Below are 26,650 nucleotides of genomic sequence, written 5' to 3' on the forward strand. Positions count from 1 at the left end.
ACCCGCAGCCCCTGCTAGCCCTGCCCTGTCCCCCAGCTCTGCCAGTGCCCCTCACTCCTGACCCGCAGCCCCTGCTAGCCCAGCCCTGCCCCCCAGCTCTGCCGGTGCCCCTCAGTCCTGACCCGCAGCCCCCCCCCAGCTCTGCCGGTGCCCCTCACTCCCGACCCGCAGCCCCTGCTAGCCCAGCCCTGCCCCCCCCAGCTCTGCCAGTGCCCCTCACTCCCGACCCGCAGCCCCTGCTAGCCCAGCCCTGCCCCCCGCAACCCTGCCGGTGCCCCTCACTCCCGACCCGCAGTCCCGTTAGCCCAGCTCTGCCCCCCCATCTCTGTCAGTGCCCCTCACTCCCAACTCGCAGCCCCTGTTAGCCCAGCCCTGCCCCCCGCAGCCCTGCCGGTGCCCCTCACTCCCGACCCGCAGCCCCCCAGCCCTCTCGGTGACTCTCTCGGATTCTCATCCCCAGGTCGGGAAGATTCAGTGCTGAGCTACGAGAGTGTGATGCAGATGGAAGGTGAGTGTCTGGCTGGCTGCCAGCAGAGGGTGCTGTGTGTGGGGGGGTCGGTCTCTCCCCCATCACTATTATCTCTCTCTCCCCCCCCCCCAGTGCACTACGCTCGCCCCATTATCATCCTGGGGCCCACGAAGGACCGAGCGAATGACGATCTGCTCTCCGAGTTCCCCGACAAGTTCGGCTCCTGCGTCCCCCGTGAGTCCTGCCCGCGGTGCCGGGGTGGGGGCGGGGCAGGGGGGGCACCGGGCTGCAGGGTGGGGCAGAGGCCAGGGTGAGGGCAGGGCAGGGGGGCATCGAGCTGTGGGAGGGGGCAGGGGAGGAGGTTGCAGGGCTGCAGGGGGGTTGCAGAGCAGGGGGCAGGGTGGGGGCAGGGCAAGGGGGGTTACAGGCTGCAGGAGGGCAAGTTGGGAGGGCATGGGGCAGAGTGGGGGTGAGGCAGGGGGTGTCGGGCTGCAGGGGGGTGGGGCAGGTGGGCGCCGGGCGGGAGGGGGGCAGGATGGGGCAGGGCAGAGGGGTGCCGGGCGGCAGGCGATGGGACAGGGGGCAGGGTGGGGGGCGCCGGGTTGCAGGAGGGCAGGGTGGGGGCCGGGCAGGGGGGCGCCGGACGGCAGGGCAGGGGGGGCCCGGCCCCCCGCAGAAGGCCTGACCCCCCCGGCTCCCCCCCCAGACACCACGCGGCCGAAGCGGGAGTACGAGGTGGACGGGCGGGACTATCACTTCGTGGCCTCGCGGGAGAAGATGGAGAAGGACATCCAGGGCCACAAGTTCATCGAGGCCGGACAGTACAACAGCCACCTGTACGGGACCAGCGTCCAGTCCGTGCGCGAGGTGGCCGAGCAGGTACGTGGGGGGGCCAGCGGGGGGGAGGGAGGGATTGCAGAGGATGGGGGATGGGAGCCGCGGGGGGGGGGTCTGTGGATGGTTGATGACACCCCCCCGCCCCCGCAGGGCAAACACTGCATCCTGGACGTCTCGGCCAACGCCGTGCGGCGGCTCCAGGCCGCCCAGCTCCACCCGATCGCCATCTTCATCCGGCCCCGGTCCCTGGAGAACATCCTGTGAGTACGGGGGCTGGGGCGGGGCCTGAGGCGCTGGGGGCGGGGTCCAGGTGGGATCAGGGGGCGGGGTCTGAGATGATTGGGGCGGGGCCTAGGTAGGCTAAGGGGCGGGGTCTGAGATATTCGGGGCGGGGTCCAGGTGGGATCAGGGGGTGGGGTCTGAGATGGCTGGGGGCAGGGCCTATGTAGGATAAGGGGGTGGGGTCTGTGATGAGTGGGGGCGGGGCCCAGATGGGATCAGGGGCGGGGTCTGAAATGATTGGGGCAGGGTCTAGGTGGGATGGGGCGGGGTATGAGATAGCTGGGGGTGGGGTCTAAGTGGGCTCAGGGGGCGGGGTCTGAGATGATTGGGGCAGGGTCTGAGATAATTGGGGGCAGAGTCTAAGTGGGCTGTGGGGGCGGGGTCTGAGATGATTGGGGTGGGGTCTAGGTAGGATGGGGCGGGGTCAGATGATTGAGGCGGGGTCAGATGATTGGGGCAGGGTCTGAGATGGCTGTGGGGCGGGGTCTATGTTGGCTGTGGGGGCGGGGTCTGAGATGATTGGGGCGGGGTCTGAGATGGCTGGGGTGGGGTCCAAGTGGGCTGTGGGGGCGGGGTCTGAGATGGCTGTGGGGTGGGATCTATGTGGGCTGTGGGGCAGGGTCTGAGATGGCTGTGGGGTGGGGTCTGAGATGATTGAGGGCAGGGTCTGAGATGCCTAGGGGTGGGGTCCAAGTGGGCTGTGGGGGCGGGGTGTGAGATGATTGGGGGCGGGGCCCAAGTGGGCTGTGGGGGCGGGGTCTGAGATGATTGGGGGCGGGGTCCAGGTGGGCTGTGGGGGCGGGGTCTGAGATGATTGGGGCGGGGTCTGAGATGGCTGGGGTGGGGTCCAAGTGGGCTGTGGGGGGCGGGGTCTGAGATGGCTGTGGGGGCGGGGTCTGAGATGGCTGTGGGGGCGGGGTCTAAGTGGGCTGTGGGGCGGGGTCTATGTGGGCTGTGGGGTGGGGTCCAAGTGGGCTGTGAGGGCGGGGTCTGAGATGATTGGGGGCGGGGTCCAAGTGGGCTGTGGGGGCGGGGTATGAGATGATTAGGGCAGGATCTAGGTGGGATCGGGGGCGGGGTCTGAGATGATTGGGGTGGGGTCTAGGTAGGATGGGGTGGGGTCAGATGATTGGGGCGGGGTCTGAGATGATTGGGGCAGGGTCTGAGATGATTGGGGGCGGGGTCCAAGTGGGCTGTGGGGGTGGGGTCTGAGATGATTGGGGGCGGGTCCAGGTGGGCTGTGGGGGTGGGGTCTGAGATGATTGGGGGCGGGTCCAGGTGGGCTGTGGGGGCGGGGTCTCAGATGATTGGGGGCAGGGTCCAGGTGGGCTGTGGGGGCGGGGTCTGAGAGAATCGGGGCGGGGTCCAAGTGGGCTGTGGGGGCGGGGTATGAGATGATTAGGGCAGGATCTAGGTGGGATCGGGGGCGGGGTCTGAGATGATTGGGGTGGGGTCTAGGTAGGATGGGGTGGGGTCAGATGATTGGGGCGGGGTCTGAGATGATTGGGGGCGGGGTCCAAGTGGGCTGTGGGGGTGGGGTCTGAGATGATTGGGGGCGGGTCCAGGTGGGCTGTGGGGGCGGGGTCTGAGATGATTGGGGGCGGGGTCCAGGTGGGCTGTGGGGGCGGGGTCTGAGAGAATCGGGGCGGGGTCCAAGTGGGCTGTGGGGGCGGGGTCTCAGATGATTGGGGGCGGGTCCAGGTGGGCTGTGGGGGCGGGGTCTGAGAGAATCGGGGCGGGGTCCAGGTGGGCTGTGGAGGCGGCCCGTTCTCCTAGCCACCGCGGCCGGCACAGGGGGCGCTAGCGGGCGAGCGTGGGCCGGGCTGCTTCGCGCCCCTGTCCTGGGGTCTGCGTCCCGCAGCCCATGGAGCCGAAATCACCCCCCCCGTTATCCCCGAGGCCTTTAATCGCCCCCTTTTTGGGGGGGCAGGAGCGAAGTCTGACGGGTGTCCGTGTCCCCCCCCCCACACACACAGAGAGATCAGCAAGCGGATAACAGAGGAGCAGGCACGAAAAGCCTTCGACCGCGCCATGAAACTGGAACAGGAATTCACAGAGTGCTTCTCGGGTAGGTGTGTCCCCCCCCGGCCCCTCAGCTCCCCTCCCGGCCCCCCAGCTCCCCCCAAACTCCTGGCACGGGGGGACACGGAGACCGCCGGCTCCCATGGGCATCCCCAGATCGGGGCGGAGATTTCCCGGGGCTGGACGTTGTGTTTCCCCGAGCGAGGTTGCCCCCGTCTCGCCCTTTTTCAGCGCCCCCCGGTGCCCCCATTGGATCCCTCCCCAAATCCCCACCCCGGCCCCGCCTCCTCCCCCCCAGCATGCCGTGTTCCTCCTGCCCCCTCCCTCCCAGGCTCGCCACGTGAAACAGCTGTTTTGCGGCAAAAGCACCGGGCGGGAGCAGACGGCTGCGGCGCGCTTGTGGGCAGGGGGGGACACGGGACGCAGCAGGGGCTGCCCGTGGGTGCCCCTGCCCCGCTGACCCCGTGCCGTGTCCCCTCCCTCCGCAGCCATCGTCGAAGGCGAGAGTTTCGAGGAGATCTACCACAAAATCAAGCGGATTATCGAGGAACTTTCGGGGCCGTACATCTGGATCCCGGCCCGGGAGAGACTTTAGGGGGACTCCCCGCTCGGCGGGACCTGCGGCCTGACCCACAAGCCCTTGGACGCGGAACTGAGCCGTTCGCTTTCGTTTCAGGGAGGAGGTTTCGGGAAGTGGGGGGGATCCGGTCTATTTCTTTCTTCTTCTCCTTTCTGATTTTTTTTTTCTTGCAATCCTTCGCCCGGCTCCTGCCCCGCCGCCCCCCCCAGCCAAGATCTGCCCCCTTCTCTCTGCACCCAGCCCGCCCGCTTCGAGGAAAGCGCTCTGTGCATGCTTGTCTTTTTTTCGAGAGGTGGTGGCTTGTGACGTCTGCGCTTCTGGCACTTTGCTATTGTCCCCGTCCCCGCCGGGCCGCCCCCCATCGGATCCGGACCTGGGATCCGATCGAGGAGACGCGCTGAAAGACCAGAAAGGGGGTGGCGGCGGCGGGGGGCGGAGGAGAAGAAGAGAAGAATGAAACGCGCCAAGAAAAAGGGTGGCCCAAAATCGCCTCGCCGGAGGATCGAAAACCGGATTTATCGCTGAGATCCAAGGAGACCTTGTTCGGGATTCGGTGCCATGTGGACTCAACGCCGGATTCGGCGAGTCCTTTGGAGGATCGCATGGGGGGCGGGGGGAGGGAAACGAACAACATGGAAGGATAAAGCCGGGAAAACGGATTTAAAAAATCGACCAACCAACCCCTTTCCGAGACTAGTAAGTTTAATTTTTTTTGTTGGCCGGGGACACAGGTGAAAATTACCCACGATCCTCCTTGATCTTTCTACCCAACCGAAGGGCAACTTTCTTTCTAAACCAACACGGGAAGGCGCGTTGGCGAGAGACCCCCCAGCGCCGTCTCCGAAAGGCAGGCGCTTCGCCGATTTTTTCCGCCCTCCCCCCCCCGCAAGAGGGATCGGACCTGTTCTTTTCCGTTCCTGTTTTCTCTCTCGCTCCGGTTCATCTCCTTCCCTTTTCGGCGCATGGTGGCTTTAAAAAAAAAAACGAAAAAAAACAAACGGAAAAAAAAAGCAGCAGGAAAACGTGACCAAAAAAACCAACAAAAAAAAAAAAAAAGCATTTTTGCTGTTCGGCGATTTCTATTTTCCTTTCCGGGCGGAGAAAAGACTCGGGGTGGGGGGAACCGAAACACGTTTTCAACGTTCTGTGAATATCTATATTTTTCCCCCTCTCGGGGTCATGGGGAGTATTTTGGTCCGGCTGTGCGTGATTGTACGAACCCGGGGGTGGGTGGGGAGGTGTCAGACGCTCCTTTCTTTGCTCGTTACCGAGATTTGCGTTGGGACATGTTCTTAATTATGACGATGCTTCTTTCTTTCATTTTTTCTTTTTCGTTTCTTCTTATTTTCTTTTTTTTTTTGTATATAAACTCCAGCCGGCCGCAGAGACCCTTGCTAGAAAAAAGACCTACCGCCTCCGGCCCGAGTGATTCAGCTAGCGGTGAATTTGGTGTGGGGGCGCCCCCCTCCCTCCCGCCCCAAGGCAAGGGTGAAAGGCAGGGAGGAGGGAAGAGAAAGAAAGGGGGTCAGGGATGAGTAGTAGATACCGAGAAATAGGAATAGCTGAGTATCGTGGTGAGAGCGGGGCAGGATGGGAGCCAGGACTCCTGGGTTCTCTCCCCGGCTCTGGGACAGGAGTGGGGGCTGGTGGGTCAGAGCAGGGGGGCTGGGAGTCAGGACTCCTGGGTTCTCTCCCCGGCTCTGGGAGGGTAGTAGGGGCCGGTGGGTTGGAGCAGGGGGGGCTGGGAGCCAGGACTCCTGGGTTCTTTCCCTGGCTCTGGGAGGGGAGCAGGGAGCTAGTGGTTAGAGCAGAGGGAGCTGGGAGCCGGGACTTCTGGGTTCTGTCCCCCAAATGCACTTTCTCGGCCTCTGCAGTGACCATAACCCACCCCACGGGCGGCGCTGTTTGTAGTTAATACCCCCGGGGCAGCTGGACGCTCCCCCCCCCCGCCCCTCAGGGAGGCAATCGAGCAGGCAGCCGCCTGGGCTTTCCTTTACTTCAGACGGGTGAAGCAGGAAGGATTTAGGGGCAGGTGGGAATTCTTCCCCCTGGGGGGGGGCGCATTGACCTCTGGGGCTGTTTCAGGCTTAGCGACGGGGGGTCTCTTTCCTACAGGGGTCTGGGAATGTGGGGGGGGGGGGAGAAAAGAATATTTTGCATAGAAATATTATTACCACCGGCAGAGAATTAAAACGGATAATATATATATATATCTATCTACCCAACTGTGTCACTCTGTGACTTTATGTGTGCAAAGAGAGAGAGCTGGGCGGGGGGGCGGGGGCTGGGAGCCAGGACTCCTGGGTTCTCTCCCCGGCTCTGGGAGGGGTGTGGGGGCTGGTGGGTTAGAACAGGGAGGGCTGGGAGCCAGGACTCCTGGGTTCTCTCCCTGGCTCTGGGAAGGGTGTGGGGGCTGGTGGGTTAGAACAGGGAGGGCTGGGAGCCAGGACTCCTGGGTTCTCTCCATGGCTCTGGGGCCCTATGGGCTGGGAAAGTGTCTCCCTCAAAGTTGGTTCTATGCTTGGGTGCTCCTCCCCACCCTCATCCACCTCACACCCACGTGCCCCCCCTGTAACCCCAACCACAAACCCTACCCCCCAATGATGTGCCCCCACTGTGACCCCAACACCCAACCCTACCCCCCAATGCTCTGCCCTCACTGTAACCCCAACCACCAACCCTACCCCCCAATGCTCTGCACTTACCGTAACCCCAACACCCAACCCTACCCCCCAATGCTCTGCCGTCCCCATAACCCCAACACCCAGCCCTACCCCCCAATGCTCTGCCCTCCCCGTAACCCCGACACCCAACCCTACCCCCCAATGCTCTGCCCTCCCCGTAACCCCGACACCCAACCCTACCCCCCAATGCTCTGCCCTCCCCGTAACCCCGACACCCAACCCTACCCCCCAATGCTCTGCCCTCACCGTGACCCCTACACCCAACCCTACCCCCCAATGCTCTGCCCTCCCCGTAACCCCGACACCCAACCCTACCCCCCAATGCTCTGCACTTACCGTAACCCCAACACCCAACCCTACCCCCAATGCTCTGCCCTCACCGTAACCCTGACACCCAGCCCTACCCCCCCAATGCTGTGCCCTCGCCGTAACCCCGACACCCAACCCTACCCCCAATGCTCTGCCCTCACCATAACCCCAACACCCAACCCTACCCCCCAATGCTCTGCCCTCCCCGTAACCCCGACACCCAACCCTACCCCCCAATGCTCTGCCCTCACCGTGACCCCAACACCGAACCCTACCCCCCAATGCTCTGCCCTCACCATAACCCCAACACCCAACCCTACCCCCCAATGCTCTGCCTCGCCGTAACCCCAACACCCAACCCTACCCCCCAATGCTCTGCCCTCACCGTAACCCCAACACCCAACCCTACCCCCCAATGCTCTGCCTCACCGTAACCCTGACACCCAGCCCTACCCCCCCAATGCTGTGCCCTCGCCGTAACCCCAACACCCAACCCTACCCCCCAATGCTCTGCCCTCACCATAACCCCAACACCCAACCCTACCCCCCAATGCTCTGCCCTCCCCGTAACCCCAACACCCAACCCTACCCCCCAATACTCTACCCTCCCCGTAACCCTGACACCCAGCCCTACCCCCCCAATGCTGTGCCCTCGCCGTAACCCCAACACCCAACCCTACCCCCCAATGCTCTGCCCTTGCCCTAACCCCAATACCCAACCCTACCCTCCAATGCTCTGCCCTCACCATAACCCCAACACCCAACCCTACCCCCCAATGCTCTGCCCTTGCCCTAACCCTAACACCCAACCCTACCGCCCAATGCTCTGCCCTCACCGTGACCCCAACACCCAACCCTACCCCCCAATGCTCTGCCCTCCCCGTAACCCTGACACCCAACCCTACCCCCCAATGCTCTGCACTTACCGTAACCCCAACACCCAACCCTACCCCCAATGCTCTGCCCTCACCGTAACCCTGACACCCAGCCCTACCCCCCCAATGCTGTGCCCTCGCCGTAACCCCGACACCCAACCCTACCCCCAATGCTCTGCCCTCACCATAACCCCAACACCCAACCCTACCCCCCAATGCTCTGCCCTCCCCGTAACCCCGACACCCAACCCTACCCCCCAATGCTCTGCCCTCACCGTGACCCCAACACTGAACCCTACCCCCAATGCTCTGCCCTCACCGTAACCCTGACACCCAGCCCTACCCCCCAATGCTGTGCCCTCGCCGTAACCCCAACACCCAACCCTACCCCCCAATGCTCTGCCCTCACCATAACCCCAACACCCAACCCTACCCCCCAATGCTCTGCCCTCCCCGTAACCCCAACACCCAACCCTACCCCCCAATACTCTACCCTCCCCGTAACCCTGACACCCAGCCCTACCCCCCCAATGCTGTGCCCTCGCCGTAACCCCAACACCCAACCCTACCCCCCAATGCTCTGCCCTTGCCCTAACCCCAATACCCAACCCTACCCTCCAATGCTCTGCCCTTGCCCTAACCCCAACACCCAACCCTACCCCCCAATGCTCTGCCCTCCCCGTAACCCCAACACCCAACCCTACCCCCCAATACTCTACCCTCCCCGTAACCCTGACACCCAGCCCTACCCCCCCAATGCTGTGCCCTCGCCGTAACCCCAACACCCAACCCTACCCCCCAATGCTCTGCCCTTGCCCTAACCCTAACACCCAACCCTACTGCCCAATGCTCTGCCCTTGCCCTAACCCCAACACCCAACCCTACCCCCCAATGCTCTGCCCTTGCCCTAACCCCAACACCCAACCCTACCGCCCAATGCTCTGCCCTTGCCCTAACCCCAACACCCAACCCTACCGCCCAATGCTCTGCCCTCGCCATAACCCCAACACCCAACCCTACCCTCCAGTGCCACCGTGCCTCCCTGCCAGCCGCAGAAAACAGCCTCCCCACGCTAAGCAGAAGCGTCTCCCCCATGTCTCTGCCCCTCCCTTGGGAAGCAGCCAGCCCTATCTTCTGTCCCTGACTCTCTGGCTGCCGGGCTGTTGGGGCCTTCAAGATACCTGGCACTGATGGGAAAGAACAACTGGCCCTCCCTCACCCCAAGGGGTGCTGACCCCCTGGTATCACCCCCAACCCACATACTGGGTTAACTCCTCCCCTAGGGACAACAAAATGGACTCTTACAACATGGGGTAAGTATCTGGGCTTCTGTCTCTGGCTCAGGGAGGGGACTTGGGTCCAGTGGTACTGGCAGGGGGGGTTGCGAGCCAGGACTCCTGGGTTCTCGCCCTGGCTTTGGGTGGGAAGCGGGGGCTGGTGGGTTAGCGCAGGGGGACTGGGAGCCAGGACTCCTGGGTTCTCTCCCCGGTTCTGGGAGGGGAGTGGGGGCTGGTGGGTTAGCGCAGGGGGGGCTGGGAGCCAGGACTCCTGGGTTCTCTGCCCGGCTGTGGGAGGGGAGGATGTGTGTGGTGGAAGTCTGATGTGATTATTATTCTGTTGCGTTTCCCCCCCACCACCAAACAAGATGTTACTTTTATTTTAAAGAGTCACAGAAACTTTATTAAACTAGAGGGAATGAAGATAAAATAAAGCAGGTGACGCGAAGAGATGAAGAGATTATTTAAAAAAAAAGTTTTTAAAAAAGTTAAAAATAAACATTTAAATGACCCAGAATTTACAAACGGTTCTTCTTCATCATTATTGACCTAAACCTGCCCCCCAATGAACCCCACCCGCTCTGCTCCCCAGAGCCTCCTAGCACCGGCCTGGGGCCAGCCCTGCCTGCCACAGGAGAGCACCCCCTGCTGCCCCCGCCCTGCTCCCTGCCCCACAGCGCCTCCTAGCGCCACCCTGGGGCCAGCCCCCTGCCAGGGGAGAGCGCCCCCTGCTGAGCCCCCCGCCCCGCTCCCTGCCCCACAGCGCCCCCTAGCAGCCCCCTACTGTCTTGTCCGTGCATTGTAAGTGGGACGCCAGGGGTCTCCCTGCCCCTTCCCAGGGGCTGGCGAAGTGGCCCTTGGCCCAGTCTCCCAGCGCAGTGACCCAAGGGCAGCGCCTGGCTGCCAATCGGTCACTTATTAAGAACTTTATGTACCCTGCTGGGGGTGAAGGGGGTGGGCACAGACAGCGGGGTGGGGTGAGGACAGGCGGATAGATAGCGGGGGTAGGGGACAGGCGGATAGATAGCGGGGCGGGAGGGCAACAGGTGGACAGATAGTGGGATGGGCTACGGACAGGCAGATAGATTGCGGGGGGGGGCAGGGGGACAGGCGGATAGATGAGGCGGGGTGTGGACAGGTAGACAGATAGCGGAGGTAGGGGACAGGCGGACAGATAGCGGGGGCAGAGGGACAGGCGGATAGATGAGGCGGGGTGGGGACAGGCGGACAGATAGCGGGGGTAGGGGACAGGCAGATAGATGGGGCGGGGTGGGGACAGGCGGACAGATAGCGGGGGCAGGGGGACAGGCGGATAGATGGGGTGGGGTGTGGACAGGCAGACAGATAGTGGGGGCAGGGGGACAGGCGGATAGATGGGGTGGAGTGTGGACAGGCGGACAGATAGCGGGGGCAGGGGGACAGGCGGATAGATGAGGTGGGGTGTGGACAGGCAGACAGATAGTGGGGTGGGGACAGGTGGATAGATGGGGCGGGGTGGGGACAGGTGGATAGATTGTGGGGGGACAGGTGGATAGATGGGGCGGGGTGGGGACAGGTGGATAGATTGTGGAGGGGCAGGGGGACGGGTGGATAGATGGGGTGGGGTGTGGACAGGCAGACAGATAGTGGGGGCAGGGGGACACGCGGATAGATGGGGTGGAGTGTGGATAGGCGGACAGATAGTGGGGTGGGGACAGGCGGATAGATGGGGTGGGGGGCGGACAGGCAGATAGATTGTGGGGGGCAGGGGGACAGGTGGATAGAGGACATACAGGAGGCGCCGACTCTCGCCTGGCCCCAGGCGGGTGACTCGCTGGCTCAGGGGGATGAGGGATGCGGCCTGGGGCCTCTCCCCCCCCAAGAGTGACAGCTCTTCACTAACCAATGGGATAGTGATTTGTGCTGAGCCCCCCACACACCTGGGCCCCTAGCGCCGCCCTGGGGTCAGCCCTGCCTGCCAGGGGAGAGCGCCCCCTGCTGGCCCTGCCCCGCTCCCTGCCCCACAGCGCCCCCTAGCGCTGCCCCAGCCCAGTGCCAGGGGAGAGCGCCCCCTGCTGGCCCTGCCCCACAGCGCCCCCTAGCACCGCCCTAGGGTCAGCCCTGCTTGCCAGGGGAGAGCGCCCCCTGCTGGCCCTGCCCCACAGCGGCCCCTAGCACCACCCTGGGGTCAGCCCTGCCTGCCAGGGGAGAGCGCCCCCTGCTGGCCCTGCCCCACAGCGCCCCCTAGCACCGCCCTGGGGCCAGCCCTGCCTGCCAGGGGAGAGCGCCCCCTGCTGGCCCTGCCCCGCTCCCTGCCCCACAGCGCCCCCTAGTGCTGGTCTCTCATCCAGGCACAGGCCAGCTCTGACCCTCAGCAGCAATTCTGTAGCGGGGGGGGGAGGGAATGAGGTTATTCCCAGAACCCCGAGTCGCTTCCCGTTTTCCCCTTCAGGGGTGGGGGGCTTCCTGATTTAATGAGAAAAGGGAACCAGCCCCATCTGCATCCGATCTGAAACCCGGGCAAAGCCACCACCCCCTGGTGGGAGGAGGGATTTGGGGGGGGGGGCGGACGATGGAGGTGGGGGGATTTTCTCTGTGTCGCAGGCACCAGGGAGCAGGTGGGTACACGCCAGCCACGCGCTTTCCCTGGAGCCCCGAGCCCATGGGGAAAGGAAACTAAGAGAAGGGCCCATCTACCCCGGCATCCCGGCTCCTCCCTGGGGTCTTGCTGGGAGGGGAGTGGGGGCTGGTGGGTCAGAGCAGGGGGGGCTGGGAGCCAGGACTCCTGGGTTCTCTCTCCGGATCTGGGAGGGGAGTGGGGGCTGGTGGGTCAGAGCAGGGGGCGGGGCTGGGAGCCAGGACTCCTGGGTTCTCTCCCTGCCCCTTTAATATTTCTGAGGTCACCCTGGGCCTGGTTTGTCCCAACTGCGTCCAGGAGGAATATTTACAGATCAAAGTGCTCCCGGAGGGACAGGAGGGAGCCAGTCACTGGAGGGGTAGAGGCCTCCTCTGCGGTGGGTTAAGGGAACAAGAGAACAGAGGGGTCAGGCCCTTGCCCCCCCCCCAGTGCCAGGAGAGAGGTAAAGAGCCCAAGGGGCAGGGAGTGAAGGAATGAGACAATGGAGGTGTAGAAACCCCCCTCCCAAGTAGGGAAGAAGAGACTGATATAATTGAGGTCAAGAGAAGGGAATGGGGGATAGAGGGGTAGTGCCAGGGGAGGGGGAATCAGGGGGATGGAGGAGTAGCGCTGGGGGGGACGGGATGGAGGGGTACTGTGGGGGGAGGGAGTAGGGGGATGGAGGGGGGAGTGGGGGATGGAGAAGGGACTAGGGATGGAGGAGGGAATGGGGGAATGCAGGGGGAATCGGGGGGATGGAGGGGGGATCGGGTGGATGGAGGAGGGAGTGCGGAGATGGAGGGGGAATGGGGGGATGGAGATGGGAACAGAGGATGGAGGAGGGATCGGGGCGATGGAGAGGGTAGTGTGGGGGGAGGGATCGGGGGGATGGAGGAGGGAACGGGGGATGGAGGACTAGCACTGGGGGGACAGAATGGGGGATGGAGGGGGGAACGGGAGATGAAGGGGTAGCGCTGGGGGGAGGGAATGGGGGATGGAGGGGAGAACGGGAGATGGAGGGGTAGCGCTGGGGGGAGGGAATGGGGGATGGAGGGGGAACAGGAGATGGAGGGGTAGCGCTGGGGGGAGGGAATGCGGGATGGAGGGGGGAACGGGAGATGGAGGGGGAGGGAATGGGGGATGGAGGGGGGAACGGGAGATGAAGGGGTAGCGCTGGGGGGAGGGAATGGGGGATGGAAGGGAGAACGGGAGATGGAGGGGTAGCGCTGGGGGGAGGGAATGGGGGATGGAGGGGGGAACGGGAGATGGAGGGGTAGCGCTGGGGGGAGGGAATGGGGGATGGAGGGGGGAACGGGAGATGGAGGGGTAGCGCTGGGGGGAGGGAATGAGGGATGGAGGGGAGAACGGGAGATGGAGGGGTAGCGCTGGGGGGAGGGAATGGGGGATGGAGGGGGAACAGGAGATGGAGGGGTATCGCTGGGGGGAGGGAATGGGGGATGGAGGGGGAACAGGAGATGGAGGGGTAGCGCTGGGGGGAGGGAATGGGGGAGGGAGATGAGAACGGGAGATGGAGGGGTAGCGCTGGGGGGAGGGAATGGGGGATGGAGGGGGGAACGAGAGATGGAGGGGTATCGCTGGGGAGAGGGAATGGGGGATGGAGGGGGGAACGGGAGATGGAGGGGTAGCGCTGGGGGGAGGGAATGGTGGATGGAGGGGGGAACGGGAGATGGAGGGGTAGCGCTGGGGGGGAGGGAATGGGGGATGGAGGGGGGAACGGGAGATGGAGGGGTAGCGCTGGGGGAAGGGAATGGGGGATGGAGGGGGGAACGAGAGATGGAGGGGTATCGCTGGGGGGTAGGGAATGGGGGATGGAGGGGGGAACGGAGATGGAGGGGTAGCGCTGGGGGGAGGGAATGGGGGATGGAGGGGGGAACGGGAGATGGAGGGGTAGCGCTGGGGGGAGGGAATGGGGAATGGAGGGGGAACAGGAGATGGAGGGGTATCGCTGGGGGGAGGGAATGGGGGATGGAGGGGGGAACGGGAGATGGAGGGGTAGCGCTGGGGGGAGGGAATGGGGGATGGAGGGGGGAACGGGAGATGGAGGGGTAGCGCTGGGGGGAGGGAATGAGGGATGGAGGGGAGAACGGGAGATGGAGGGGTAGCGCTGGGGGGAGGGAATGGGGGATGGAGGGGGAACAGGAGATGGAGGGGTATCGCTGGGGGGAGGGAATGGGGGATGGAGGGGGAACAGGAGATGGAGGGGTAGCGCTGGGGGGAGGGAATGGGGGAGGGAGATGAGAACGGGAGATGGAGGGGTAGCGCTGGGGGGAGGGAATGGGGGATGGAGGGGGGAACGAGAGATGGAGGGGTATCGCTGGGGAGAGGGAATGGGGGATGGAGGGGGGAACGGGAGATGGAGGGGTAGCGCTGGGGGGAGGGAATGGTGGATGGAGGGGGGAACGGGAGATGGAGGGGTAGCGCTGGGGGGGAGGGAATGGGGGATGGAGGGGGGAACGGGAGATGGAGGGGTAGCGCTGGGGGAAGGGAATGGGGGATGGAGGGGGGAACGAGAGATGGAGGGGTATCGCTGGGGGGTAGGGAATGGGGGATGGAGGGGGGAACGGAGATGGAGGGGTAGCGCTGGGGGGAGGGAATGGGGGATGGAGGGGGGAACGGGAGATGGAGGGGTAGCGCTGGGGGGAGGGAATGGGGAATGGAGGGGGAACAGGAGATGGAGGGGTATCGCTGGGGGGAGGGAATGGGGGATGGAGGGGGAACGGGAGATGGAGGGGTAGCGCTGGGGGGAGGGAATGGGGGATGGAGGGGGGAACGGGAGATGGAGGGGTAGCGCTGGGGGGAGGGAATGGGGGATGGAGGGGGGAACGGGAGATGGAGGGGTAGCGCTGGGGGGGAGGGAATGCGGGATGGAGGGGGGAACGGGAGATGGAGGGGTAGCGCTGGGGGGAGGGAATGGGGGATGGAGGGGGGAACAGGAGATGGAGGGGTATCGCTGGGGGCGGATGGAATGGGGGATGGAGGGGGGAACGGGAGATGGAGGGGTAGCGCTGGGGTAGGGAATGGGGGATGGAGGGGGGAACGGGAGATGGAGGGGTAGCGCTGGGGGGACAGAATGCGGTATGGAGGGGAGAACGGGAGACGGAGGGGTAGCGCTGGGGTGAGTGAATGGGGAATGGAGGGGGGGAACGGGAGATGGAGGGGTAGCACTGGGGGGGGAGAATGGGGGATGGAGGGGGGAACGGGAGATGGAGGGGTAGCACTGGGGGGACAGAATGCGGGATGGAGGGGGGAACGGGAGATGGAGGGGTAGCGCTGGGGGGAGGGAATGGGGGATGGAGGGGGGAACGGGAGATGGAGGGGTAGCGCTGGGGGGAGGGAATGGGGGATGGAGGAGGGAACGGGAGATGGAGGGATAGCGCTGGGGGGAGAGAATGGGGAGGGAGATGAGAACGGGAGATGGAGGGGTATCACTGGGGGGAGGGAATGGGGGATGGAGGGAGAACGGGAGATGGAGGGATAGTGCTGGGGGGAGGGAATGGGGAGGGAGATGAGAACGGGAGATGGAGGGGTAGCGCTGGGGGGAGGGAATGGGGGATGGAGGGGGAACGGGAGATGGAGGGGTAGCGCTGGGGGGAGGGAATGGGGGATGGAGGGGGAACGGGAGATGGAGGGGTAGCGCTGGGGGGAGGTAATGGGGATGGAGGGGGAACGAGAGATGGAGGGGTAGCACTAGGGGGAGGGAATGGGGGATGGAGGGGGGAACGGGAGATGGAGGGATAGCACTAGGGGGAGGGAATGGGGGATGGAGGGGGGAACGGGAGATGGAGGGGTAGCGCTGGGGGGAGGGAATGCGGGATGGAGGGGTTGCGCCACAGGACGATGGATCAGGGGGATGGAGGAGGGATTGAGGGGATGGAGGAGGGAGCAGGGGGATGGAGGGGGAAGCAGGGGGATGGAAGAGGGATTGGGGGGAGCAGGGGTTGGAGGAGGGAGCAGGGGGATGGAGGGGGAAGCAGGGGGATGGAAGAGGGATTAGAGGGATGGAGGAGGGATTGGGGGATGGAGGTGGGAGCGGGGGGATGGAAGAGGGATTAGAGGGATGGAGGAGGGATTGGGGGGATGGAGGTGGGAGCAGGGGGATGGAGGGGGATTGGGGGGATGGAGGAGGGATTGGGGGGATGGAGGAGGGAGCAGGGGTTGGAGAAGGGAGCAGGGGGATGGAGGAGGGAGCAGGTGGATGGAAGAGGGATTAGAGGGATGGAGTAGGGATTGGGGGGATGGAGGTGGGAGCGGGGGGATGGAAGAGGGATTAGAGGGATGGAGGAGGGATTGAGGGGATGGAGGTGCGAGCAGGGGGACGGAGGGGGAAGCAGGGGGATGGAAGAGGGATTAGAGGGATGGAGGAGGGATTGGGGGGATGGAGGTGGGAGCAGGGGGATGGAGGGGGATTGGGGGGATGGAGGAGGGATTGGGGGGATGGAGGTGGGAGCGGGGGGATGGAAGAGGGATTAGAGGGATGGAGGAGGGATTGAGGGGATGGAGGTGCGAGCAGGGGGACGGAGGGGGAAGCAGGGGGATGGAAGAGGGATTAGAGGGATGGAGGAGGGATTGGGGGGATGGAGGTGGGAGCAGGGGGATGGAGGGGGATTGGGGGGATGGAGGAGGGATTGGGGGGATGGAGGAAGGAGCAGGGGTTGGAGAAGGGAGCAGGGGGATGGAGGAGGGAGCAGGTGGATGGAAGAGGGATTAGAGGGATGGAGTAGGGATTGGGGGGATGGAGGTGGGAGCGGGGGGATGGAAGAGGGTTTAGAGGGATGGAGTAGGGATTGGGGGGGTGGAGGTGGGAGCGGGGGGATGGAAGAGGGATTAGAGGGATGGAGTAGGGATTGAGGGGATGGTGGTACGAGCAGGGGGATGGAAGAGGGATTAGAGGGATGGAGGAGGGATTGGGGGGATGGAAGAGGGAGCAGGGGGATGGAGGAAGGATTGGGGGGATGGAGGAGGGAGCAGGGGGATGGAGGAGGGAGCAGGTGGATGGAAGAGGGATTAGAGGGATGGAGTAGGGATTGAGGGGATGGAGGTGGGAGCGGGGGGATGGAAGAGGGTTTAGAGGGATGGAGTAGGGATTGGGGGGATGGAGGTGGGAGCGGGGGGATGGAGGGGGATTGGGGGGATGGAAGAGGGGTTAGAGGGATGGAGGAGGGATTGAGGGGATGGAGGTGGGAGCAGGGGGATGGAGGAGGGAGCGTGGGGATGGAGGAGGGATTGAGGGGATGGTGGTACGAGCAGGGGGATGGAAGAGGGATTAGAGGGATGGAGTAGGGATTGGGGGGATGGAGGTGGGAGCGGGGGGATGGAAGAGGGATTAGAGGGATGGAGTAGGGATTGGGGGGATGGAGGTGGGAGCGGGGGGATGGAGGAGGGATTAGAGGGATGGAGGAGGGATTGAGGGGATGGAGGTGCGAGCAGGGGGATGGAGGGGGATTGGGGGGATGGAAGAGGGGTTAGAGGGATGGAGGAGGGATTGAGGGGATGGAGGTGGGAGCAGGGGGATGGAGGAGGGAGCGTGGGGATGGAAGAGGGATTGGGGGGATGGAGGTGGGAGCAGGGGGATGGAGGGGGATTGGGGGGATGGAGGAGGGATTGGGGGGATGGAGGAAGGAGCAGGGGTTGGAGGAGGGAGCAGGGGGACGGAGGGGGAAGCAGGGGGATGGAAGAGGGTTTAGAGGGATGGAGTAGGGATTGAGGGGATGGTGGTACGAGCAGGGGGATGGAAGAGGGATTAGAGGGATGGAGGAGGGATTGGGGGGATGGAAGAGGGAGCAGGGGGATGGAGGGGGAAGCAGGGGGATGGAAGAGGGATTAGAAGGATGGAGGAGGGATTGGGGGGATGAAGGAGGGAGCGGGGGGATGGAAGAGGGATTAGAGGGATGGAGGAGGAAGTGGGGGGATTGAGGGGGGAGCAGGGGAACGGAAGAGGGATTGAGGGGATGGAGGTGCGAGCAGGGGGATGGAGGGGGATTGGGGGGATGGAAGAGGGATTAGAGGGATGGAGTAGGGATTGGGGGGATGAAGGAGGGAGCGGGGGGATGGAAGAGGGATTAGAGGGATGGAGGAGGAAGTGGGGGGATTGAGGGGGGAGCAGGGGAACGGAAGAGGGATTGAGGGGATGGAGGTGCGAGCAGGGGGATGGAGGGGGATTGGGGGGATGGAAGAGGGGTTAGAGGGATGGAGGAGGGATTGGGGGGATGGAGGTGGGAGCGGGGGGATGGAAGAGGGATTAGAGGGATGGAGGAGGGATTGAGGGGATGGAGGTGCGAGCAGGGGGATGGAGGGGGATTGGGGGGATGGAAGAGGGGTTAGAGGGATGGAGGAGGGATTGGAGGGATGGAGGTGGGAGCAGGGGGATGGAGGGGGAAGCAGGGGGGTGGAGGAGGGATTGAGGGGATGGAGGAGAAGCACTGGGGAGAGGGAACGGGCATGGAGGAGGCATTGGGGGGATGGAGGAGTGAGCAGGGGGATGGAAGAGGGATTAGAGGGATGGAGGAGGAAGTGGGGGGATTGAGGGGGGAGCAGGGGAATGGAAGAGGGATTGGGGGGGATGGAGGGGGGAGCAGGGGGACGGAGGGGGAAGCAGGGGGATGGAGGAGGGATTGAGGGGATGGAGGAGAAGCACTGGGGAGAGGGAACGGGGATGGAGGAGGAAGTGGGGGGATTGAGGGGGGAGCAGGGGAACGGAAGAGGGATTGGGGGGATGGAGGGGGGAGCAGGGGGACGGAGGGGGAAGCAGGGGGATGGAGGAGGGATTGAGGGGATGGAGGAGAAGCACTGGGGGGAGGGAATGGGGATCAGAAGAGGGATGGGGGGATGGAGGGGGGAGCAGGGAATGGGGAAGGGGTGGGATGGAGGACGGATTGGGGGAAAGGAGGGGGAATGGGGGAAGGAGGAGGAAGCAGGAGATGGAGGGGGTGCGGGGGGACATGGGGGGATCGGGAGATGGAAGGGGAATGGGGGATGAAGGGGGAAGCGGGGGAATGGGGGGAGGATGGATGGGGGTGGGGGGATATTGGGGGATGGAGGAGGAGAGGGGGAACAGAGAGGGGAACAGGGGAAGTGGGAGGGAGCAGGGGGATGGAGGGGGAAATGGGGGATGGAGGAGGGAATGGGGGGATGGAGGGGGAACGGGAGATGGAGGGGTAGCGCTAGGGGGAGAGATTGGGGGATGGAAAGGGATTGGGGGATGGAGGAGGGGTGGGATGGAGGAGGGATTGGGAGAAAGGAGGGGGAATTGGGGGACAGAGGAGGGAGCGGGAGATGGAGGGGGCATGGGAGGACATAGGGGGGATCGGGAGATGGAGGGGGAACGGGGGATGAAGGGGGAAGCGGGGGTTGAGGGGGGAGCAGGGGATGGAGGAGGGCGTGGGGGACTGGGGGGACAGAGGAGGGAGCGGAGGATGGAGGAGGGGTGGGATGGAGGAGGGATTGGGGGACATAGAGGGGATCGGAAGAGGAGGGGGAAGGGGGATGAAGGGGCGGGGGGGACAGAGAGGGGAATGGGGGACGGAGAAGGGAGCAGGGGGGAAGGAGAAGGGATCGGGGGATGGAGGGGGGAACGGGGTATGGAGAAGTAGCGCCAAGGGATAGAAGAGGAAAGTCCTGTCCCCCTCCCCCCACCCTAACCTGTCCACCCCCCCAGTTGCCCCCCTGCCCGCCCCCCTGCGCCATGGGCAAGGACTACGACGATTTCCAGTCACTCGAGGCAGACGATGAGACCTGTGCCCCAAGTGGGAGAGGTAGGGGGTGGGGTTGGGGGTGGGAGATGGGGTATCACTGAGGTGGTGGAGCATCTGGGGTGGGGGGAATCCAGGCCAGCGGAGAAGGGGTGGGCTGGGGTGAGGGGGGTCATGCCCCATAGGATGGGGGAGGGCATGAGTTTGAGCCACTAGGCTCCCCCCCGGCAAATCCGGCCTCCTGGGTCCCTGGCTCGTCCCCCTACTCCCGGACTCCTGGGTCCCTCTAATGGGGCAGCGGGGGGGGGGCACGTTTGGAAGGGAGCCAGCTGCAGGGAGAGAGGGCAGGGATCGGGGGTGGCCCAGCCCCCTCGGTGACAGTCTCTCCCCCTCCCCAGCATTCCCCCCCCGGCACTGGGGCTGGCAGCGTTTCTGCGCCGCCCCCCGACCGCTCCAAGCCCTGCTGGCGCTGTGCATCGGGCTCAGCATTGGGACCATCGTGCTGGCCGTCAGCAGTGAGTGACCCCCGGGGATGTGCGTGCGAGGGAGTATGAGTGTGCAAAGATGTAGGGTGGAGTGTGCAAGGCTGAGGCCTAGGGTGAAAGGTGGGGGGCAGCGTGCAAGGCGAGGCGCACGTGTGCAAGGCTGGTAGTGATTACTGCCAGGAGGGGAGAGTGCAAAGCCTGGCCCAGTGTGCAAGGCTGAGGCCTACAGTGAAAGGTGGGGGGAGCGTGCAAGGCAAGGTGCACGTGTGCAAGGCTGGTAGTGATCACTGCCAGGAGAGGGGAGTGCAAAGCCTGGCCCAGTGTGCAAGGCTGAGACCTACAGTGAAAGGTGGGGGGAGCATGCAAGGCAAGGTGCACGTGTGCAAGGCTGGTAGTGATCACTGCCAGGAGGGGGGAGAGCAAAGCCTGGCCCAGTGTGCAAGGCCTGGGTGGGCGTGCGAGGCCTCTGGGGTGGGCGTGCGTGGCTGGGGGGTGCACAAGCCAGGTGGGCTCAAGCCTGTGGAGCCTAGTTCTCCATTTGCACGTCACACTCACGGATCCTCGTGCAGTCATGGGGCGCAGGGGCAAACCCCACCCCAGAGTGGGGGGATGCAGTGGGCGCAGGAGGAGTGGCAGAAAAAGGGGGTGAGGGTCTAGAGGGAGGGGTCTTGGAGGCGGGAGTGGGAGGGTCTGGGACTGGCTCTCACCCCTTTCCCCCTCCCCGGCTGCCCCCTACCCCCAGACTCCAGGCTGGGCGCAGAGCAGCGGGGGACGCAGGGGGCGCTGGGCAGCGTGAACCACAGCCTGAGTGCTGAGATCGAGGGGCTGGCCCGGAGCGGTGAGTGGGGGGAGCAGCGTGGGGGAGAGAGGGGGCTGGGGAGGAGGGGGAGGGGGATCGGAGGGGAGGGGGCTGGGGAGGAGGGGGAGGGGGATCAGAGGGGAGGGGGTTGGTGAGGAAGGGGAGAGGATCAGAGGGGAGGGGGCTGTTGAGGAGGGGGGGATAAGAGGAGAGGGGGTTAGTGAGGAGGGGGAGGGGGATAAGAGGGGAGGGAGCTGGTAAGGAAGGGGAGGGGATCAGAGGGGAGGGGGTTGGGGAGGAGGGGGAGGGGGATCAGAGGGGAGGGGGCTGACGGGGAGGGGAGCAGGACCCCCCTCAGCACCCCATCCCCCCCCCCGCAGTGCACACCTTGCAGGACAAACTGACCCATGTGGCCCGGTCCCTGGATGAAACAAAGGAAAATTCAATCCAAGGTGAGTGTGTGGGGGGGGGGTTCCCCAGCAGGAGGCGCTGTGTGTGGGGTGGGGGCGGGTTCCGCAGCAGGGGGCGCTCTGTGTGTGTGTGTGTGTGTGTGTGTAGGGGGGTCTTCCCAGCAGGGGTGCTCTGTGTGTGTGTCGGGGGGGGTTTCCCAGCAGGGGGCGCTGTGTGGGTGTGGGGGGGTGGTTTTCCCAGCAGGGGGCCCTGGGTGTGTGTGTGGGGGGGTGGTTTTCCCAGCAGAGGGCGCTGTGCATGTGTGTGTAGGGGGGGGTCCCCAGTAGGGGGCGCTGTGTGGGTGCGTGGGGGGTAGTGGTTGTCCCAGCAGGGGGCGCTGTGTGTGTGTGTGTGTGTGTGTGTAGGGGCTCTCCCCAGCAGGGGGCTCTGTGTGGTTGTGTGTGGGGGTGGTTTTCCCAGCAGGGGGCGCTGTGTATGTGTGTGTAGGGGGGGTTCCCCAGCAGGGGGCACTGTGTGGGTGCGTGGGGGGTAGTGGTTGTCCCAGCAGGGAGTGCTCTGTGTGTGTGTGTAGAGGGGTTTCCCCAGTAGGGGGTGTTGTGGGGGGGTTTCCCCAGCAGGGGGCGCTGTGTGGGTGCTTGGGGGATAGTGGTTGTCCCAGCAGGGGGCGCTCTGTGTGTGTGTAGGGGGGTTTCCCCAGCAGGGGGCGCTGTGTGTGTGTGTGTGTGTGTAGGGGGGTTTCCCCAGCAGGGGGCGCTGTGTGTGTGTGTAGGGCGGTTTCCCCAGCAGGGGGCGCTGTGTGTGTGTGTAGGGCGGTTTCCCCAGCAGGGGGCGCTGTGTGTGTGTGTAGGGGGGTTTCCCCAGCAGGGGGCGCTGTGTGTGTGTGTAGGGGGGTTTCCCCAGCAGGGGGCGCTGTGTGTGTAGGGGGGTTTCCCCAGCAGGGGGCGCTGTGTGTGTGTGTAGGGGGGTTTCCCCAGCAGGGGGCGCTGTGTGTGTGTGGGCTGGATTTCCCCAGTAGGGGGCGTTGTGGGGGGGGTTCCCCAGCAGGGGGCGCTGTGTGGGTGCGTGGGGGATAGTGGTTGTCCCAGCAGGGGGCGCTGTGTGTGTGTAGGGGGGTTTCCCCAGCAAGGGGCGCTGTGTGTGTGGGCTGGATTTCCCCAGTAGGGGGCGTTGTGGGGGGGGGGGGTTCCCCAGCAGGGGGCGCTAACACCTCCATCTTCCCCTCCCCCAGCTCAGCAGCGGCTGGAGGAGCAGGTGGGGGTGCTGCGGGACACTCTGAACTTGCTGAACTGCGACTTGATTGAACTCAAATCCAATGGTGAGTGGCCGTGGGGAGTGGGGCGGAGGGATCTGGCTGTGGGGGGCGCCGTGGGGCGCAGGGTGGGCTCCCGGTTACACCAACTCCGGTCTCTCCCAGCAGGGGGCGCCGTGGCGAGCGGGGCAGGAGCACTGGTTTTTGGGGTTCAGGGAGGGTGGATGATGGTCTCACCCACTGACCTCACCCTGCCCCCCAGGGAGCCGGCCCGGGTGCTGCCCCAGGGACTGGGTGCGCTTTGGGAACAGCTGCTACTGGTTCTCCAGCAAGCAGAAGACCTGGGAGGACTCGAACCTGTACTGCAAAGCCCAGAACTCCCACCTGGTCGTCATCAACACCCAGGAGGAGCAGGTAGATGTCGGGAGCCCTGGCCTCTCCCAGCAGGGGGCGCCGGCCATAGGGCACGGGTGGGCTCCCGGTTACTCCAGTCCCGACCTGTCCCAGCAGGGGACACCAGCTGTGGGGCGCGGGGTGTGGGTGGGCTCCCGGCTACTCCAGTCCTGGCATCTCCCAGCAGGGGGCGCCGGCCGTGGGGCGCGGGGTGGGCTTCCAGCCACTCTAGTCCCAGCCTCTCCCAGCAAGGGGCGCTGACCGTGGGGCACAGGGTGGACTTCCGGCCTCTCCCAGCAGGGGGCACTGTGGGGTGCAGGGTGGGCTCCCAGCTACTCCAGTACAGGCCTCTCCCAGCAGGGGGCGCCGTGGGGTGCAGGGTGGACTCCTAGCTACTGCAGCTCCAGCCTCTTCCAGCAGGGGGTGCCAGCCATGGGGCGCAGAGTGGACTCCCAGCTACTCCAGTGCTGGCCTCTCCCAGCAGGGGGCGCTGGCCGTGGGGCGCAGGGTGGACTCTCAGCCATTGCAGCCTCAGCCTCTCCCACCAGGGAGCGCCGTGGGGCACAGGGTGGGCTCCCAGCTACTCCTGGCCTGGCCTCTCCCAGCAGGGGACGCCGGCCGTGGGGCGTGGGGTGGGCTCTCGCCCATTGCAGCTCCGGCCTCTCCCAGCAGGGGGCGCCGGCTGTGAGGTGCAAGTTGGACTCCCAGCTACTGCAGCTCCAGCCTCTTCCAGCAGGGGGTGCCAGCCATGGGGCGCAAAGTGGACTCCCAGCCTCTCCCAGCAGGGGGCACTGTGGGGCACAGGGTGGACTCCTGGCCACTCCAGTCCCGGCCTCTCCCAGCAGGGGGCGCCAGCTGTGGGGCGTGGGGTGGGCTCTCGCCCATTGCAGCTCTGGCCTCTCCCAGCAGAGGGCGCCGGCATTGGGGCACAGAATGGGCTCCCAGCTACTCCTGTCCTGGCCTCCCCCAGCAGGGGGCGCTGTGGGGTGCGGCTCGAAATAATCCTGCGCCGGTTATTTTTCCGCGGCAGCTGTACGTGCAGGAGCGGACGGTCCCTCTGTACACCTGGATCGGGCTGACCGATAAGAGCGGCCAGTGGCTCTGGGTTGACGGTTCCGTCTACACCATGGACTCCCGGTAAGCGGCGCCGATTGGCCCCACCCTTGGCCTTCCCACCAGGCCCCCGCTTCCTGTATCCCTCCCCTGGAGACTCTCTCAACCTCCCACTTCTCCCGGATTACCCAGGTTAATCCTTAATCCAGCCGAATTTTGGCCTTTGATTTCCTCGTCCGATCGGCGCCAAATTCACAGTCAAATCTAATCGATCATAATCTAGGTCCCATCTCGTTCATTCCCTCGATTATCTAATCCAATCTCTGCCATAATCTCAACTATGAATCCCGTGAAAATAATCCATTCCAAACCCTAATAACAGAATTAAATCAAATAATCCAGTTAATCCCATTTTGACCATGCCAATTTTATGAAATATCTCTTCTAATCACACATGCTGCTCTACTCCCGTCTCAGATTATATCCTCTAATATAAATCCAAATCAAGAACTAGTCTTGACTGAGTCCAAATCCCGGCCCAGATCCCAGACCAATACTGATCCTGTTCCAAATCCAATCTCTCTCTTGACCCAGTCCTGATCCAGATCCAAACCAGATCTAGTCCCAATTCAAATCCAAATCCTAACCCATCCCTGTGCTAATCTGACTCCAGATCTGATTTGATTTCATCACTTCCTAAATCAATCTAATCGGATCCCTCATCCCAACCAATCTTCGCTCCCTGCCCCCCTTCCCTCCCTCACCCAGCTCTGCTTTCATTTCAGAGACTGGAGCTCGGATCAGCCAGAAATCAATATTGAGCATGGCCCCATGTCATCTCAGTTTCCCTCAATCCAGCCTCATCTAACCCAGCCTAGTCCAGAAATCTAATCCACACCGAATGTAGCCTCACCTAACCCGGCCTAATCCAGAAATCTAATCCACAACCACTGTAGCTTCATCTAACCCAGCCTAGTCCAGAAATCTAATCCACACCCAGTGTAGCCTCACCTAACCTGGCCTAATCCAGAAATCTAATCCACACCCACTGTAGCTTCATCTAACCCAGCCTAGTCCACAAATCTAATCCACACCCAATGTAGCCTCACCTAACCTGGCCTAATAAAGAAATCTGATGTCGCTTCACCTAACTTGGCCTAATAGAGAAACCTAATCCACACTCAATGTAGCCTCATATAACCTGGCCTAATCCAGAAATCTAATACACACCCAATGTAGCCTCACCTAACCTGGCCTAATCCAGAAATCTAATCCACACCCACTGTAGCTTCATCTAACCCAGCCTAGTCCAGATATCTAATCCACACCCAATTTAGCCTCTTCTAACCTGGCCTAATCCAGAAATCTAATCCACACCCACTGTAGCCTCATTTAACCCCGTGCAATCCAGAAATCTAATCCACACCCAATGTAGCATCACCTAACCTGGCCTAATCCAGAAATGTAATCCACACCCACTGTAGCTTCATCTAACCCAGCCTAGTCCAGAAATCTAATCCACACCCAATGTAGCCTCACCTATCTCGGCCTAATCCAGAAATCTAATCCACACCCAATGTAGCTTCATCTAACCCAGCCTAGTCCAGAAATCGAATCCATACCCACTGTAGCCTCTTCTAACCTAGGATAATTCAGAAATCTAATCCACACCCAATGTAGCCTCACCTAACCTGGCCTAATCCAGAAATCTAATCCACACCCACTGTAGCTTCATCTAACCCAGCCTAGTCCAGAAATCTAATCCACACCCAATGTAGCCTCTTCTAACCCAGCATAATCCAGAAATCTAATCCACACCCACTGTAGCTTCATCTAACCCGGCCTAGTCCAGAAATCTAATCTTCACCCAATGTAGCCTCTTCGAACCCAGCATAATCCAGAAATCTAATCCACACCCAATGTAGCTTCATCCAACCTGGCCTAATCCAGAAATCTAATCCATACCCACTGTAGCCTCCTCTAACCTGGCATAATCCAGAAATCTAATCCACACCCAATGTAGCCTCACCTAACCCCGCGCAATCCAGAAATCTAATCCACACCCACTCTATTCTCTTCTAACCCAGCCTAGTCCAGAAATCTAATCCAAACCCAATGTAGCTTCATCCAACCTGGCATAATCCAGAAACCTAATCCGCACTCAATGTAGCTTCATCTAAACCAGCGTCATCCAAGAATCTAATCCACACCCAATATGGCCTCACCTAACCTGACCTAATCCAGAAATCTAATCCACACCCAATGTAGCCTCTTCTAACCCAGCATAATCCAGAAATCTAATCCACACCCAATGTACCTTCATCCAACCTGACCTAATCCAGAAATCTAATCCATACCCACTGTAGCCTCTTCTAACCTGGCCTAATCCAGAAATCTAATCCACACCCAATGTAGCCTCATCTAACCCCGCGCAATCCAGAAATCTAATCCACACCCACTCTATTCTCTTCTAACCCAGCCTAGTCCAGAAATCTAATCCAAACCCAATGTAGCTTCATCCAACCTGGCCTAATCCAGAAATCTAATCCATACCCACTGTAGCCTCTTCTAACCTGGCCTAATCCAGAAATCTAATCCACACCAAATGTAGCCTAATCTA

The 26,650-nt window shown here is 63.1% G+C and overlaps 2 protein-coding genes across 7 annotated transcripts in view; both read left to right on the forward strand.

Annotated features, from left to right (window-relative positions):
* DLG4 (discs large MAGUK scaffold protein 4) overlaps nt 1-6,320 on the forward strand; it is an 86,356-nt gene extending 80,036 nt beyond the window's left edge. For all 6 annotated transcript variants that reach the window (XM_050933267.1, XM_050933269.1, XM_050933266.1 and 3 more), the window contains 6 exons: nt 461-508; nt 602-703; nt 1,176-1,348; nt 1,457-1,566; nt 3,565-3,656; nt 4,099-6,320. In XM_050933267.1, coding sequence (XP_050789224.1) covers nt 461-508; nt 602-703; nt 1,176-1,348; nt 1,457-1,566; nt 3,565-3,656; nt 4,099-4,205 — 632 coding nt within the window. In that variant the 3' untranslated portion in view covers nt 4,206-6,320. The remainder of the gene's footprint in view (nt 1-460; nt 509-601; nt 704-1,175; nt 1,349-1,456; nt 1,567-3,564; nt 3,657-4,098) is intronic.
* A 13,313-nt stretch (nt 6,321-19,633) lies between these two features.
* The window catches only part of ASGR1 (asialoglycoprotein receptor 1), a 31,531-nt gene continuing 24,514 nt past the window's right edge, over nt 19,634-26,650 (forward strand). The window contains exons 1-7 of the mRNA XM_050933611.1: nt 19,634-19,703; nt 20,039-20,155; nt 20,868-20,963; nt 21,305-21,376; nt 22,564-22,650; nt 22,847-22,998; nt 24,008-24,114. Of these exons, the coding sequence (XP_050789568.1) occupies nt 19,634-19,703; nt 20,039-20,155; nt 20,868-20,963; nt 21,305-21,376; nt 22,564-22,650; nt 22,847-22,998; nt 24,008-24,114 (701 nt within the window). The remainder of the gene's footprint in view (nt 19,704-20,038; nt 20,156-20,867; nt 20,964-21,304; nt 21,377-22,563; nt 22,651-22,846; nt 22,999-24,007; nt 24,115-26,650) is intronic.

Source organism: Gopherus flavomarginatus, chromosome 23 (genome assembly GCF_025201925.1).
Source record: "Gopherus flavomarginatus isolate rGopFla2 chromosome 23, rGopFla2.mat.asm, whole genome shotgun sequence".
Taxonomy (NCBI): Eukaryota; Metazoa; Chordata; order Testudines; family Testudinidae; genus Gopherus; species Gopherus flavomarginatus.